Source organism: Pseudophryne corroboree, chromosome 11 (assembly GCF_028390025.1).
Source record: "Pseudophryne corroboree isolate aPseCor3 chromosome 11, aPseCor3.hap2, whole genome shotgun sequence".
NCBI classification, from domain to species: domain Eukaryota; kingdom Metazoa; phylum Chordata; class Amphibia; order Anura; family Myobatrachidae; genus Pseudophryne; species Pseudophryne corroboree.
In genome coordinates this window covers 130,961,623-130,977,268 of record NC_086454.1, presented here as the reverse complement: position 1 = coordinate 130,977,268, position 15,646 = coordinate 130,961,623, and the positions used below count along the sequence as shown (strand labels likewise).

The following is a 15,646-nucleotide window of genomic DNA, read 5'->3' as shown; positions in this document are numbered from 1 at the left end:
AGTACTAGGCACTATGGGGGTCATTCCGAGTTGATCGTGGCTGTGCTAAATTTAGCACAGCTATGATCATGAACTCAGACATGCGGGGGGACACCCAGCTCAGGGCTAGTCCGCCCCGCATGTCAGTGCCGCCCCCCCCCCCCCGCACAAATACAAAAGCATCGCACAGCGGCAATGCTCTTGTATCTGTGGAGTAACTCCCGCCCAGCGCAGCTCCTGCGGATGGCCGGGAGTTGTGTGTCGCTGCGCCCCCCAATGGTCTGGCCACACCTGCATTGGCCGGACCGCGCCTACTAAACGGCGGCTTAATGCCGCTGTTCAGCCCCCTCCCACCCAGCGACCGCCTCTGTCTCAGAGGCGATCGCTAGGCAGCGATGACTGCCATGCGCCGGCACAATGCGGCGCTGGCGCATGCGCAGTTCCGACCCGATCGATGCGCTGCGACAAACTGCAGTGAGCGATCGGGTCGGAATGACCCCCTATAATCGGTCAACCATCAGAAAACGGCCATTTGCCAAAATCCCCATAGCATCAAACTCTGGACAGTGAAACTTCCACAGAGCTTGTGCCCAATAGTCAATGCCATCTACCAATGGTGTTGCCTATAGAATCCTATGGGCTTCTTCTTACAGAAATCCCCGGAGAGGGATCCAAAAGATCCCTCTCCCCCCTCCACATGGCTTACACATGACCAGGCCGACAGCCGTACAAGCCCAATAGGACTCACAGGTCTTATCAAGAGCTGTCCCAAGAGTATTTATTCGGATTTGTTCATGCATGCGGCATTATCGCATAGGATAGAATATGTGATATATTACACATCCCACCTAAGTGATGAAGTGAAATAAATTGTGCTAAAATATTATACTGTATGCATAGGTTCTTTAAGAGAGGAGGGGCAGGTGTGTGTGTGTGTGTTGCATAGGAAGTAGCTGTTTTTTTATTTGTTTTTTGCACACTGCCTTGCATAATGTTTTTTGCTTTGTATTTACGTCTGATTACTTGTATTCCCCCATGCATAATAAACATTATTTATTTACATTTCTTGTGTCAGACATTACAACTAATTAGGGTTTGTTTGTAGCAAATGGGAAATGACTACAAGCACCTGTTCAGGAGATGAAAGGTATTGTAGTCAAAGTTGTTCTGTAAGTAGTTAACAGGATGTGAGTATTGGGAAAGACGTGTCTTGTAGTCTTATGTTTATATAGGAGAAATATTTAAGTAGCAGAAGAAGTTTCATGGAGTTGCTATCTTTGCAGTTAGGGTAAAGGAAAAGAACTTTCATTGGGTACTATGAGATACTCTGCTGATATTTTTAATCCATTCTGAAAATTAAAGGTAGAACTTAAAATTTAAGTATATAAATGTACAGTAACTATTATGATCATAGTGAGTGTTCATGTGATATTGATGGGGATCTCACAGGGCTGGACAACTTTGTGCAGTTACCTATGTGGACTCCAGACACTGTCAAACTTTATCAACAATAAAAGATGTACAAATTTCATATTTTGTAAAACTGAATTAAATTATTATTTCAAGTGAAATTCAGTACTGGTGAATGATGGTGCAGTTCAGTAGTGAGCAAAACATGTTTTAGTGGGGTTTTTTTTATACATAAAAGTAGTAGAAAGAGACATAACTATATTAAATGTCTGGCTTCATATTGATTTTCAACTACACCATGCAAGAAAAGCAAAAAATATTTTAATAATGTCATCCTCTTAGCAGTGCAGTGATAAGACATGGATTAGGTGTCAAGTCCAATTCTTCATAGCGCTTCACTTTTTCCACATTTTGTTATGTTACAGCCTTATTCCAAAATGGAATAAATTCATTTGTGTCCTCAAAATTCTACACACACTACCCCATAATGACAACGTGAAAAAAGTTTTTTTGAGATTTTTGTAAATTTATTAAAAATAAAGTAAGAAATAACATGTACATAAGTATTCACAGCCTTTGCCATGAAGCTCAAAACTGATCTCAGGTGCATCCGGTTTCCACTAATCATCCTTGAGATCTTCCTAAAGCTTAACTGGAGCCCACCTGTGGTAAATTCAGTTGATTGGACATGATTTGGAAAAGCACACGCTTGTGTGTCTTTCCAAATAATTCGAAAAATATCTGCTGCTTTGAAGGTCCCAATGAGAACAGTGGCCTCCATAATCCGTAGATGGATAAGTTCTGAACAACCAGGACTCTTCCTAGAGCTGGTTGGCCATCTAAACTGAGCAATTGGGGGAGAAGGCCCTAGTCAGGGAGGGGACCAAGAACTCAATGGTCACACTGTCAGAGCTACAGCATTCCTCTGTGGAGAGAAGAGAACTTTCCAGAAGGACAACCATCTCTGCAGCAATCCACCAATCAGGTCTGTATGGTAGAGTGGCCAGACTGAAGCCACTCCTTAGTAAAAAGCACATGGCAACCCGCCTGGAGTTTGCCAAAATGCACCTGAAGGAATCTCAGACCATGAGAAACAAAATTCTCTGGCCTGGTGAGACAAAGATTAAACTCTTTGGCGTGAATGCCAGGCGTCATGTTTGGAGGAAACCAGGCACCGCTCATCACCAGGCCAATACCATCCCTACAGTGAAGTATGGTGGTGACAGCATCATGCTGTGGGTATGTTTTTCAGCGGCAGGAACTGGGAGACTAGTCCGGATAGAGGGAAAGATGAATGCAGCAATGTATAGAGACATCCTGGATGAAAACCTGCTTCAGAGCACTCCTGACCTCAGACTGGGACGACGGTTCATCTTTCAGCAGGACAATGACCCTAAGTACACAGCCAAGATATCAAAGGAGTGGCTTCAGGACAACTCTGTGAATATCCTTGAGTGGCCCAGCCAGAGCTCAGACTTGAATCCGATTGAACATCTCTGGAGAGATCTGAAAATGGCTGTGCACCGACGCTTCCCATCCAACATGATGGCACTTGAGAGGTGCTGCAAAGAGGAATGGGTAAAACTGGCCAAAGATAGGTGTGCCAAGCTTGTGGCATCATATATTCAAAAAGACTTGAGGCTATAATTGCTATCAAAGGTGCATCAACAATGTATTGAGGAAAGGTTTTGAATACTTTATGTACATGTGATTTCTTAGTTTTCTATTTTTAATAAATTAGCAAAAATCTAAAAAAAAACTTTTTTCACGTTGTCATTATGGGGTATTGTATGTAGAATTTTGAGGGAAAAAATGAACTTATTCCATTTTGGAATAAAAAACAATCCCCAGTGTGAATGTCACTGACTTAACTTCACAGGGGTGAAGTTCATGAAATAAATCCCCTGGATGAAACTGGGGCCTAAATGTTTTAAGCCTTAACAAGAGATTAAGGGGGTCATTCTGACCTAATTGCACGCTAGCTAGTTTTTGCAGCGCTGCGATCAGGTCCAAACTCGGTGAAACTGCGTATGCACTGCAATGCGCAGGCGCGTCATATGGGTACAAAGCAGATCGGTGCAGGATGATGGATTTACCAAAGAATCCATTTGCACAGCCGATCGCAAAAAGATTGACAGGAAGAAGGCATTTGTGGGTGTCAACTGACCGTTTTCAGGGAGTGGTTGGAAAAACGCAGGCGCAAGCATTTGCAGGGCGGGTGTCTGACATCAATTCTGGGACCGGACAGGCTGAAGTGAATGCAGCAGCTGAGTAAGTTCAGACCTACTCAGAAACTGCACAAAACTTTTTTGTACCGCTCGGCTGCACAAGCGTTTGCACACTTGCAAAGCGAAAATACACTGCCCCATAGGCGGCGACTATCTGATCGCAGCGCTGCAAAAAATAGCTAGCACGCGATCAACTTGGAATGACCCCCTAAGTGGAGACTGATAAAGAGTGATAAATGGTCTTTTATCACTCTTTTGGGGTCTATTCGTGAAGCAGTGAAAAGAATGGAGAAGTGAGCAAGTGGAGAAGATGCTCATGGCAGCCAATCCGCTTTTAAGTAACATTTGTCAAGTGCATTCTATAAAATTATATGAAGGAGCTCCACTAGCTCACTTCTCCACTCTTTTCACTGCTTCATGAATAGACCCAGAGGCGTTGGAACGGGGGGGGGGGGGGGGGGGGGGGGCAAGGGGGCAGCTTGCCCCCCCCCAAATATGAGAGGCGCCGCCAATACTCAGGAGGAGCGATGTGCGGTCAGCTGAAAGACCGCACATCACAACCTCCGCTCTGTGCAGGCACTGAGCAGCAGCAGGATATTGCTGTGTCCAGCCCCTCCTGCTCCCAGACCCAGTCCAACAGCGCTGTCGTCATCCCCCCCCCCCCCCTACCAGGGCCGGCTCACGGCCCCAGAGAAGTGCCGCGAATCGCGGGTGATTGGGGGCGTGGCCTAATGCAGAGAAGCGCTTGCTGTCCCCTGAATTGCAAAGACCTGTGGCTGGGTTGTGACAGGTAAGAAGCTATGCTCCCACTCCCTCTCCCCCCCCCCCCCCTCCAATGGCAAATGTGGGATTTGTAAGGGGGGTCCAGGAGTCCATATTCCTGTATGTACATCACATTAAAAAAAATTATATATATATATATATATATATATATATACTGTATATATATATGTATATATATATATATGTATATTTTATTTTTTTTCAGGGTTTTTTTTTTTTGGTTTACAGGCTCTCCTAATAGGTATATAAACTGCTCCGGGTGCCCGCACTGTAATACACAATGGTGTAAGCCTCCTACAACCTTGTCTCTGTGCCGCACTCCTGGATAATAAAACATCACTCAGACACCAGTTTCAGCGTTATCAACATTTCATGGTCTACACCATTTCACCAGGTCACCAGGATATAGTCCAGGAGTGCGGCACAGAGACAAGGTTATATATATATATATATATATATATATATATATATATATATATATATGCATGTCACAGAGCCCTCTCGAACCGGCAGCCAATCAGGAGCGGACGGTCCTGATTGGCTGCTGGTCCGCAGCAGATCTGAAATAGTAGTGGCGGTCATAGGAACCGCACCACAGGCCGCCAACCACAGCTGCCTCCTCTGTTGCACCGCTGCCCTCTGCCTACTCCTCTGCTGCATTGCAGCCGCCCCCAGTCTCCTCTGCACCTCTGCCAACTCCCACAGCCTCCTCCTCCGCATCATCGCCAATGCCCACAGGCTCCTTCGCCCGCACTGACCACGGCCTCCTCATCCACCGCATACCACAGCATCCTCCGCACCGCCGCTGCTCAATAGGTAATTTTACTCTGCTGCCTTTCTCTCTCCCTATGTCCCTGCTGTCACTCTCCCTGTCCCTCTCCCTGTCCGTATGTCCCTCTCCCTGACCCTCTGTCACTCTCCCTGAATTTCGGCTCATACTGTGTGGTGTAATGTGAATTTCGGCTCATACCGTGTGCTGTAATGTGAATTTCGGCTCATACGGTGTGGTATAATGTGAATTTCGGCTCATTCTGTGTGCTATAATGTGAATTTCGGCTCATTCTGTGTGCTATAATGTGAATTTTGTCTCATACCGTGTGCAATAATGTGAATTTCGGCTCATACCGTGTGCTGTAATGTGAATTTCGGCTCATACCGTGTACTATAATGTGAATTTCAGCTCATACCGTTTGCTATAATGTGAATTTCGGCTCATACCATGGGCTTTAATGTAAATTCCGACTCATTCTGTGTGCTATAATGTAAATTTCGGCTCATACCTTGGGCTATAATGTGAATTTCGCTTATACTGTGTGCTATAATGTGAATTTTGGCTCATTCTGTGTGCTATAATGTAAATTTCGGCTCATTCTGTGTGCTATAATGTGAATTTTGGCTCATACCGTGTGGTATAATGTGAAAGGGGCACCAGTACTAGACAGTATATGGGGTACTACTATTGTGAAGCATAATATGTATAAGGGGTATATGGTATGGTAAACTACACTGAAGGGGACGGCCCCTTTTGAGTGGCCAGGCCCCTTTTCCAGAGCATAGTTACCGCCTTCACTTTTCCATACCCCCACTGTTCCCCGGAGGTCCCGGGGGCCAGCCTCACCTACACAAAGGTGCTTGCTGGTACAATACTGCAGTCCCAGGCTCCTCCTTCCCCCATCGCAGCACCTCCGTCAGTGGGACTCCCGGCCACCATCTACATGGTGCGGCCTCTTCCCCACCGTGGTGCTGCCTCCTTTTCGTCGCCATAGTATTGCCTCCTCCTCCCTGGTGGCTCCGCCCCCAGGGGCGCCAAATAGAAAATTTATCTTGCCCACCCTAACCTATAAATGTTCTGACGCCCCTGAATAGACCCCTTTATCCGTCTCCACTCTCTCTCTTGTTAAGACTTAATATATTTGGGCCTGGTTGTCCTAATTACAGCTACAGATGTTACCCTTACAATAAAAAAAACCTTCATTAGTAAGGGTGTCTGTTGGCAATTATTAAAACTGTGGGCAGGATGTAATAGTCTGAGCTCGCCCAATGGGTCTAATTCAGCATGAGTTGTCATTTTGCGAGAAATCTCAAAACTACAACTCATGCCTCTAGCATGCTGGGGGCCACCAAACACAGGGCACCCCCCCCGCGCTAAAATGCAAGCGATATACAGCGATACGCTCACATCTTAAGGGCTGCCCCCAGCCTACACAGCCTAGATGCGAAGGCAGCAATGTCTCGGGTCAGCAGCCTGACAAAGGGTCCGGACATGCCGCCGTTGTCCGGACCGAGCCCCCCGAATGGCACGTCGACGCCTACAAAGTGCAGTATTGGCGACCCGTTCCTGGCCTCCGCCGTAACTTGTACTGCGATCGCAGTTTAAGTCCTCACGCTGCAGCATGCGTACATGTGCAGAACTGATCAAATCGTCAAATAGCGATTTTAGCACTTCTGCGATCCATGCGGCATCGGGCCCAATGTGCGGGATGCCGGCCGAACCATGTCTAGTAAATTATTATATCCTTAAAAAAAATAAAATAAATCTGTGTTCGGCCGGCATCCCGCACGTTGGGTGAACTCGGACTCAACTCCTGCCCCTTTCCTCTGTATACTCCTTGGTACCAAAAATGTGTCACCATTACCGCACTTTTTCTCCAAAGTAAACATGCGTAGTTTGTTAAACCTGTTTTTATAATTTAACACTTTCATTGGTTTTATTAATCAGGGTGTCTGCCCCTGAAGCGCTCTCATCTATCTCCTCCTTCCAAACTGAATGTAGTCGAGATCCCGGTGGTCAGCATACCGACGCCAGAATCTCGGCTGCCAGAATGCCGGCAGGGGGCTGAGGGCTATTCCCAATCGTGGGTGTCCACGACACCCATAGGGTGGGAATAGATCATGTGGCGAGTACAGTGAGCAAGGGAGCCCGCAAGGGGCTTTGCTGCGCTCGCTCCTCTGCTGGCATTCTGGCCGTCAGGATCTCAAACCCAACCCAACCCTTCCAAACAGTGGTTCATATTGAAGATGTGATATAACTTTTTCAATGGTAACACATCAGAGCAAGCTTCCCTCCCCGGTGCCTTGATACATACTAGGCTTTAATTCAAGTTTGCATGTAACTGGTACTATATGATGTTAAACAATCTTCTTTCTAGAACCTTTTCCTTTTCTGTTAACCACTATGTTGTTCAATTTAGTGTTTAAGTAATATAGTTATTAAAATGGCCTATGTATGTCAATGGGAGTATTAGCCCTATTTTCTATTAAGCTACGAATGTTACCTGTTAATTATTTTTGTGCCTTGGGTCCAATTAGAAAAAGCGCTGTATAAATAAAATTATTATTATTATTATTATTATTATTACTACTTAATATAATAGTATAAGCAGAGCATTACCAGCTTTGGGATATGTTGCTATGACCACATCATCAGATCTGGCCTGAAATGTTTCCACACATTCCCAATTTTTGGCAATTTCTATCTCCACTGGGACCCCATGCACAGGAGCCAACGTCTGAAGTGAATGGATATCCACTGTTTTTAACCTGCGGAATGAAATGTTTTATTTTATTAGTATTGCTTTGTATTCTCTTTAATATAATTGATTTGTATTCTCTTGTTATATGAAATTATACTCAGATGCAAGTAATTCATCAAAATTACTGTTCAACAGTCACCCCCACGTTTAGGCAGTTTTGTGTCTTTCAGTTTTTTAACCATACTGACAAAATGACAATTGCATTAGTATTACTCTTTTATATCCGTGTCACTTGTTTCCCTCTGAAGAAATATTTTGGAAGTATGATGAAACGTGGCAGTTACTGATTCAATACTGTAAAGCAAATAAATTGTTTCCCTCCAAGGTGCTAGTCACCATATCTTTGCAACATGGAACCATCTGATTCCACAGATAATAGGTAAGATAAGTTAGGCACTATTGTATGTTCCAAAGCAGTCTTTTAGTCCATAAATATCTACCAAGAGGGTCCAAATTATTTAATCTTCCACTCCAGTGTACCTGGTTGATTCTATGGTGCAAGTAGACATAGCCGTGTCTTTTGCCACAGCTGTGTCTGCATCTTATGCTAATGTCAATGTTGTGGATACTGAGACACCCACTTGCAGCATCTTGCGGTGGTGCAAATCCATCTCGGTGTGTCTTCAGACCAGGGGTGGTGGACTATAAGCAGCCCTCTAGCTGCTGTTGAACTACACATCCCAGCATGTGCTGCCAGTTTCAGTTTGCGCTGATAGCAAAATTGTAGCAGAGCATGATGGGATGTATAGTCCCACAGCATCCAGCGGGCTGCTTATTGCCCACGCATACTTTAGACATTGTTTCGGACACACCATCAAAACCTGCACCAGCACTATGGCAGGTGCAGTTTCTTCATCTGAACATGGCTCCCTGTGTGAGTGGCTGCGCGTCTTTAGATGCAGATACGGCTAATTCAGCTTCAATTGCAGTTTTGCTATTTTAGCAAATCTGCAACTGGCTGCAATCACATGCTGGGGGACGCCCAGCAGAGGGCAAGGCTGCCAGCATTCAAATACCAGGCAGCAATCCAATTGTGATCACAGCACTGTTTTGTGGATGCCCCCCTGCCTCCGTAGCCAGGCAGCAAAGTGAGCCATCATTTCTCAGGTCACAACGGGCGCGTGTGATGTCACGCGGCTGCCCCCAAACCACCACTGTTTCCGACAACACGCCTGCCCAACGCCACGTCACTGCTCTGGACTGCCCCACAAATTACTCTGCCTGTCAATCAGACAGAGGCGTCCGCACAAGTGAGATGCACACACGCAGATCGGTTGCTGCACACGCACACTGTGCATTAATAGTTCAGAATGTAATCGCATCAGTACTGAATAAGGCCCTCAATCAGCAACACACTCGCATTTGCTTAGCCACCCTGTTACCTTCCAAGAACACCTAATCCACAGAGCCTGCGTACAAATCCTTTGTGGTAACAATCGTGACAATGCACTGTCCGACTCCAACTCATGTGCAGGAAAGAAAACATCGGCCAGCTGCATGAATATCTGCATAGCATGTGATTCAGAATGAGGCCCCAGTGTCCCAACTAAGCATACAAACTAAAGGAAAACAAAATAGTGTATTATCTTATATGTTCGGCACAATAGTCACATGGACAAAATGAGTTAAGACTGTCTAAGATTATAGTACTTATAAATGCAGAGAGGAATAACATCGTTGCCATTCTCACACAAAGTGACCATGCATATACAACTGTGGCTAAAATACAGAGCTGGCCCTAACCAATATGATGCCCTAGGCAAGATTTCGGTTGGTGCCCCCTAGCACCACCGCTAGTTCCGCCTCTGACCCTGCACGCAGCCCCATCACCCCTCACCCATAGCAGTCCTCATTTTGGTGTTTCTATCCCCTATATTTTAAATAGGAACAGTGTGCACATTTGGTGCACAGCCCCAAAAGGGGTGTATTCTTGCTGAGAAGGGGCATGGCCACACAATAGTACCCCCTATTCAAATTACACCACACAGTAGTGCAACTCTATTCACATTTCTCTTACGTCCTAGAGGATGCTGGGGTCCATTTTAGTACCATGGGGTATAGACGGTTCCGCAGGAGCCTCTGGCACTTTAAGACTTTTCTACAGTGTGAACTGGCTCCTCCCTCTATGCCCCTCCTCCAGACCTCAGTTTAGAAAATGTACCCAGGAGACTGGATGCACACTAGTGGAGCTCTACAGAGCTTTGCTGGAAAAATACTTTCTTAGGTTTTTTATTTTACAGGGAAGCTGCAGGCAATAGCTTCCCTGCTTCGTGGGACTTAGGGGGGGAAGTAGGAACCAACTTCTTAATAAGTTAATGGTTCTGCTTTCACTGACAGGACACCATTAGCTCCTGAAGGGTACTGAACACAGCCCAAGCCTGGCCAGCGTTCACTCCCACAGCACTGCCGCCACTCTCTAACAGAGCCAGAAGTCAGAAGGCTGGTGAGTATATTAACGGAGTCCTGCAGAGAGGGGATCCTCCGGTCCTCGTTGGCGGCATACAGGTACACGCGCAGCGCGCGCCATGTCTATCAGCACAAGGGGGGGGGGGGTGCGCTCTGAGGGCATGTTTTAAAACCTTACTCACTGGCAAAAAGGGCACGTACATGTACAGCCGCTGATGTGCCATCCCCTGCCAGTATAAATATTACATTGCTGAGGCTGAAGGGCGGGGCTTCTCCTCAGACTTCACAGAACAATCACTGGGTGCCATTTTCTCCTGCAGAAACTCCAGTGTGAAGCTCCTGAACGCTGTTTCTCCTTATGACAACGCTGATACAAGTACAGGGTGTTATAGAAGGGGAAGAGAGCGTTCATTATAATTAGGTCTGTGTGCCTATTATTGGTATGTGCGCTGTAAGTGGGTAATATTTCCACAATTCACAATAAGGCGCAGTGTGTGGACTGGCAGATCCCTCTGTGTCTCTGACAGACTTTAGTGTGGGTCTGTCTCCAAATAGCTCCCCTGTGTGATAGGGGTGTGTGTGTGTGTGTGTACAAGTGTGTAACATGTCAGACATTGAGGAGGGTTCTTTCCAGGAAGAAACCATTTTAGATGCACAAGAGGGTAATGTGGTGGCTCTTCCCTCTCAGAAGGAGCCGGAGTGGATGAGAATGTTGCAAAAGAATATGTCAATGCTTGCAAAGAAATTCTCTGAGTCTGAACAACAGACTAAATATTGGAGGTAGTCTGTGGAGGATGCACTGTTTACTGACCCCTCCATATCATCCACTTGGGTCCCATCCAGTTCCCAGAAAAGGTCTCTGGCCCAGATAATGCAAGGGGACACACAGGGCCGGCTTTAGGCCTACTAGCACCCTGAGCGAGAAAATGTAAAAGCGCCCCCCCCCCCCCAGCTCCCGGAAAAGTGGGTGTGGCCTCTGGAAAAGTGGGCGTGGCCTCGTAACTTCATATCATCAAACTATAAACATATTTTCACACAATTAGCAGCCTTACACATAGCCACAGTAGTGTTCCTTACACACAATGTCTCCAGTATAGTGCCAGATACACATAATGTGCAGTGCCAGCTACACGTGACATGACATGCCCCGCAGCAGTGCCAGCTACACATGACATGCCCCGCAGCAGTGCCAGCTACACATGACATGCCCCGCAGCAGTGCCAGCTACACATGACATGCCCCCCAGCAGTACCAGCTACACATGATAGTGTTCACTTTTTAGGGCATGGTGCTGATCACAGGGAGGGCACATTTTTAAGTTAGGAGGGCAAAATGATGTACATAATGCTTGTTGTTCCCATACCTATATGTCAAAGCATGGACAGTGCGCGCCGGAGGCGCGCTGCAAAAATTAAGGGAAGTTACTTCGTGGGGAAGGTACGTGGCCACATAATAGTGGCAATTTGCATTACACCACACAGTAGTGCAGCTAATACACACTGCACCAGGTAGAACCTCCTATACACTTTGCGCCAGGCACAGCACTGAGACACATTGCACCAGGGAGATAACTGAGACACATTGCCTAGCCACAGACGCCCTGCGGGAACACTACATGACATGCTCCCCAGCAGTGCCAGCTACACGTGACATGCCCCCCAGCAGTGCCAGCTACACGTGACATGCCCCCCAGCAGTGCCAGCTACACGTGACATGCCCCCAGCAGTGCCAGCTACACGCGACATGCCCCCCAGCAGTGCCAGCTACACGCGACATGCCCCCCAGCAGTGCCAGCTACACGCGACATGCTCCCCACAAGTGCCAGCTACACGCGACATGCCCCCCCCCAGCAGTGCCAGCTACATAAATGGCCACACAGTGCCAGATATGCACCCACAGTTCAGATACATAAATGCCCCCAAAGTGCCAGATACATAAATGCCTCCACAGTGCAGATATGCCCCCCACAGTGCCAGATACATAAATGCCTCCACAGTGCAGATATGCCCCCCACAGTGCCAGATACATAAGTGCCCACACAGTGCCAGATACATAAGTGCCCCCACAGTGCCAGATATAAAAATGCCCACACAGTGCCAGATATGTCCCCACAGTGCCATATATAAAAATGCCCCCACAGTGCCAGATATGCCCCCACAGGGCCAGGGCCCCCCCCCCCCCCATGGGGGGGGGGCACGTGACATGCCCCCCCCAGCAGTGCCAGCTACATAAATGGCCACACAGTGCCAGATATGCACCCACAGTTCAGATACATAAATGCCCCCAAAGTGCCAGATACATAAATGCCTCCACAGTGCAGATATGCCCCCCACAGTGCCAGATACATAAATGCCTCCACAGTGCAGATATGCCCCCCACAGTGCCAGATACATAAGTGCCCACACAGTGCCAGATACATAAGTGCCCCCACAGTGCCAGATATAAAAATGCCCACACAGTGCCAGATATGTCCCCACAGTGCCATATATAAAAATGCCCCCACAGTGCCAGATATGCCCCCACAGGGCCAGATACATAAATGCCCCAGTGCCAGATACATAAATGCCCACACATTGCCAGATGCATAAATGCCCCCAGTGCCAGATGCATAAGTGCCCACACAGTGCCAGATGCATTATTGCCCCCCACAGTGTCAGATACATTAATGCCCCCACAGTGCCAGATACATTAATGCCCCCAGTGCCAGATATGCCCCCACAGTGCCAGATAAATAAATGCCCCCCACAGTGCCAGATAAATAAATGCCCCCACAGTGCAGAGATAAATAAATGCCCCCAGTGCCAGATAAATAAGTGCCCCCACAGTGCAGATATACCCCCACAGTGCCAGATACATAAATACCCCCACAGTGCCGATATGCCCCCCCAGTGCCAGATACAGAAATGCCCCCACAGTGCCAGATACATACATGCCCCCACAGTGCAGATACATAAATGCCCCCACAGCGCAGATATGCCCCCACAGTGCCAGAAATGCCCCCACAGTGCCAGATACATTAATGCCCCCTCACAGTGCACAGATAAATGTCCCATCCCCCCGCAGTGCCAGATAAATGAATGCCCCCCACAGTGCCAGATAAATGAATGCCCCCACAGTGCCAGATAAATGAATGCCCCCCACAGTGCCTGATAAATGCCCCCACAGTGCCAGATAAATGCCCCCCACAGTGCCAGATAAATGCCCCCACAGTGCCAGATAAATGCCACCCACAGTGCCAGATAAATGCCCCCCACAGTGCCAGATAAATGCCCCCCACAGTGCCACATATGCCCCCAGTACCTGCTGTGCCGAGGGAGGGGGAGTGCTGCTGTGCGCGCCCGCTGTCTGTGCTGTCTGCGCGCGCTGAGCGGCGCCGGTGTCTGACATCAGACGCCGGCGCCGCATAGCGCACACAGCGGCGGCGCACACAGCAGTGTCAGCCGGGACAGCAGGGGAGATCAGGGCCGGCTCCAGGCTCCGACATGGCGGCGCCAGCGCACGGCGCCCATTAAGGGTGGCGCCCTGCGCGGCCGCTCGAGTCGAACATGCTTCGAGCCGGCCCTGGGGACACAGACACAGATTCAGACTCTGACGTCGACACTGGGGATTTGTGAGGGGTAGACCCCAAATTAGCCAAAAGCATACAATGTATGATTGTTGCTATAAAGGAAGTGTTGGAGTTTCCTGAAACAACACTGGTCCCTGAGGAAAAGGATTATTTTAAATGAAATAAAAGGTTGTGACTTTTCCTCCTTCAAAGGATTTGAATGCGTTCTTTGAAGAATCCTGGGCTAACCCTGAGAAGAAATTTACCCTTCCCAGAAGGATACGTGTAGCGTACCCTTTCCCTGAGGAAGACAGGCACAAATGGGAGACACCCCAAATGATAGACACCTCAGTTTCTCGGCTGTCTAAGAAAATAGTTTTGCCTGCCCCTGGCTCAGCCTCTTTAAAAGATCCAGCTGACCGTAAATTAGAAACAACCCTAAAATCCATATATACGGCTAATGGAACGGTGCTCAGGCCCACCATTGCTTGTGCATGGGTAGGTAACGCTGTGAAAAAATGGTCTGACAACTTGCTTATTAACATAGACACAGTTGACAGGGATGAAATAGTCCTAACTCTCGGCCATATCAAAGATGCTGCAGGTTACTTAGTTGAAGCTATGAAGGATATTGGTTTGCTGAGTTCAAGATCCTCTGCTATGGTGATATCAGCCAGCAGGGCGCTGTGGATCCGCCAATGGAATGCTGATGCGGAATAAAAAAAAAAGAATATTGAGGCGCTTCCTTACAATGAAAAGCCCTCTTTGGAGACAAGCTGGATGCCATGATTTCAACAACTACATCAGGCAAGTCAGCATTTCTGCCTTCCGCAGCTGCTCCACCTAGGAAAGGATTTCATTCTCATACGATGCAATCCTTTCAGCCCAACAAGTCCAAAAAGGCAAAGAATACCCCCTTCTTTGCAGGAAGAGGTTAAAAAAAATCTACAACACCATCAGGCTCACATAAGCAGAAGTCAACAGCTACTTCTGCTAAAACCTCAGCATGATGCTGGGGCTCCACTGCGGGAGTACGATCGTGTGGGGGCACGTCTACTGTCTTTCAGCCATGTCTGGGTTCACTCAGATCTCGATCCTTGGGTATTGCAGATAGTATCCCAAGGGTACAAATGTGAATTTCAGGACCTTCCCCCATGCCGATTTTTCAAATCAGTCTTACCAGCTTCTGTTCAGGACAGAGCAAAAGTGCTGAACGCAATACAGAAATTATGTCAAGACAACGTAATTTCGTTAGTTCCTGTGTCACAACAGGAAAAAGGGTTTTATTCAAGCCTGTTTGTAGTGCCGAAACCGGACGGCTCGGTCAGACCAATTTTAAACCCAAAGACTCTGAACCTTTATTTGAAAAGGTTCAAATTCAAGATGGAATCCCTGAGAGCGGTGATCTCCAGCTTGGAGGAAAAGGAATTTTCTGGTATCGATGGACATCAAAGATGCTTATTTACATGTTCCCATCTACCCGCTGCATCAGGCATACACATGGACTATATACAGAGGGGCAAAAAAGTATTTGGACAGCCACCGATTGTGCAAGTTGACCCACTTAAAAAGATTAGAGAGGTCTGCAATTTCCATCATAAGTACAATTCAGCTGTGAGAGACAGAATCTGAAAAAAATAAAAAAAATAAACAGGAAATCACATTGTATGATTTTTAAACAATTTACTTGTATATTCTTGTGGAAAATAAATATTTGGACACCTACCAAGCAGCAAGATTTCTGGCTCACAGACCTGTTA

At 47.3% G+C, this 15,646-nt stretch overlaps 1 protein-coding gene across 2 annotated transcripts in view; it reads right to left on the bottom strand.

Annotated features, from left to right (window-relative positions):
- The window catches only part of LOC134969098 (sulfotransferase 1 family member D1-like), a 120,091-nt gene that overhangs the window by 96,111 nt on the left and 8,334 nt on the right, over nt 1–15,646 (bottom strand). For both annotated transcript variants that reach the window (XM_063944804.1, XM_063944805.1), the window contains exon 2: nt 7,792–7,940. In XM_063944804.1, the coding sequence (XP_063800874.1) occupies nt 7,792–7,940 (149 nt within the window). The remainder of the gene's footprint in view (nt 1–7,791; nt 7,941–15,646) is intronic.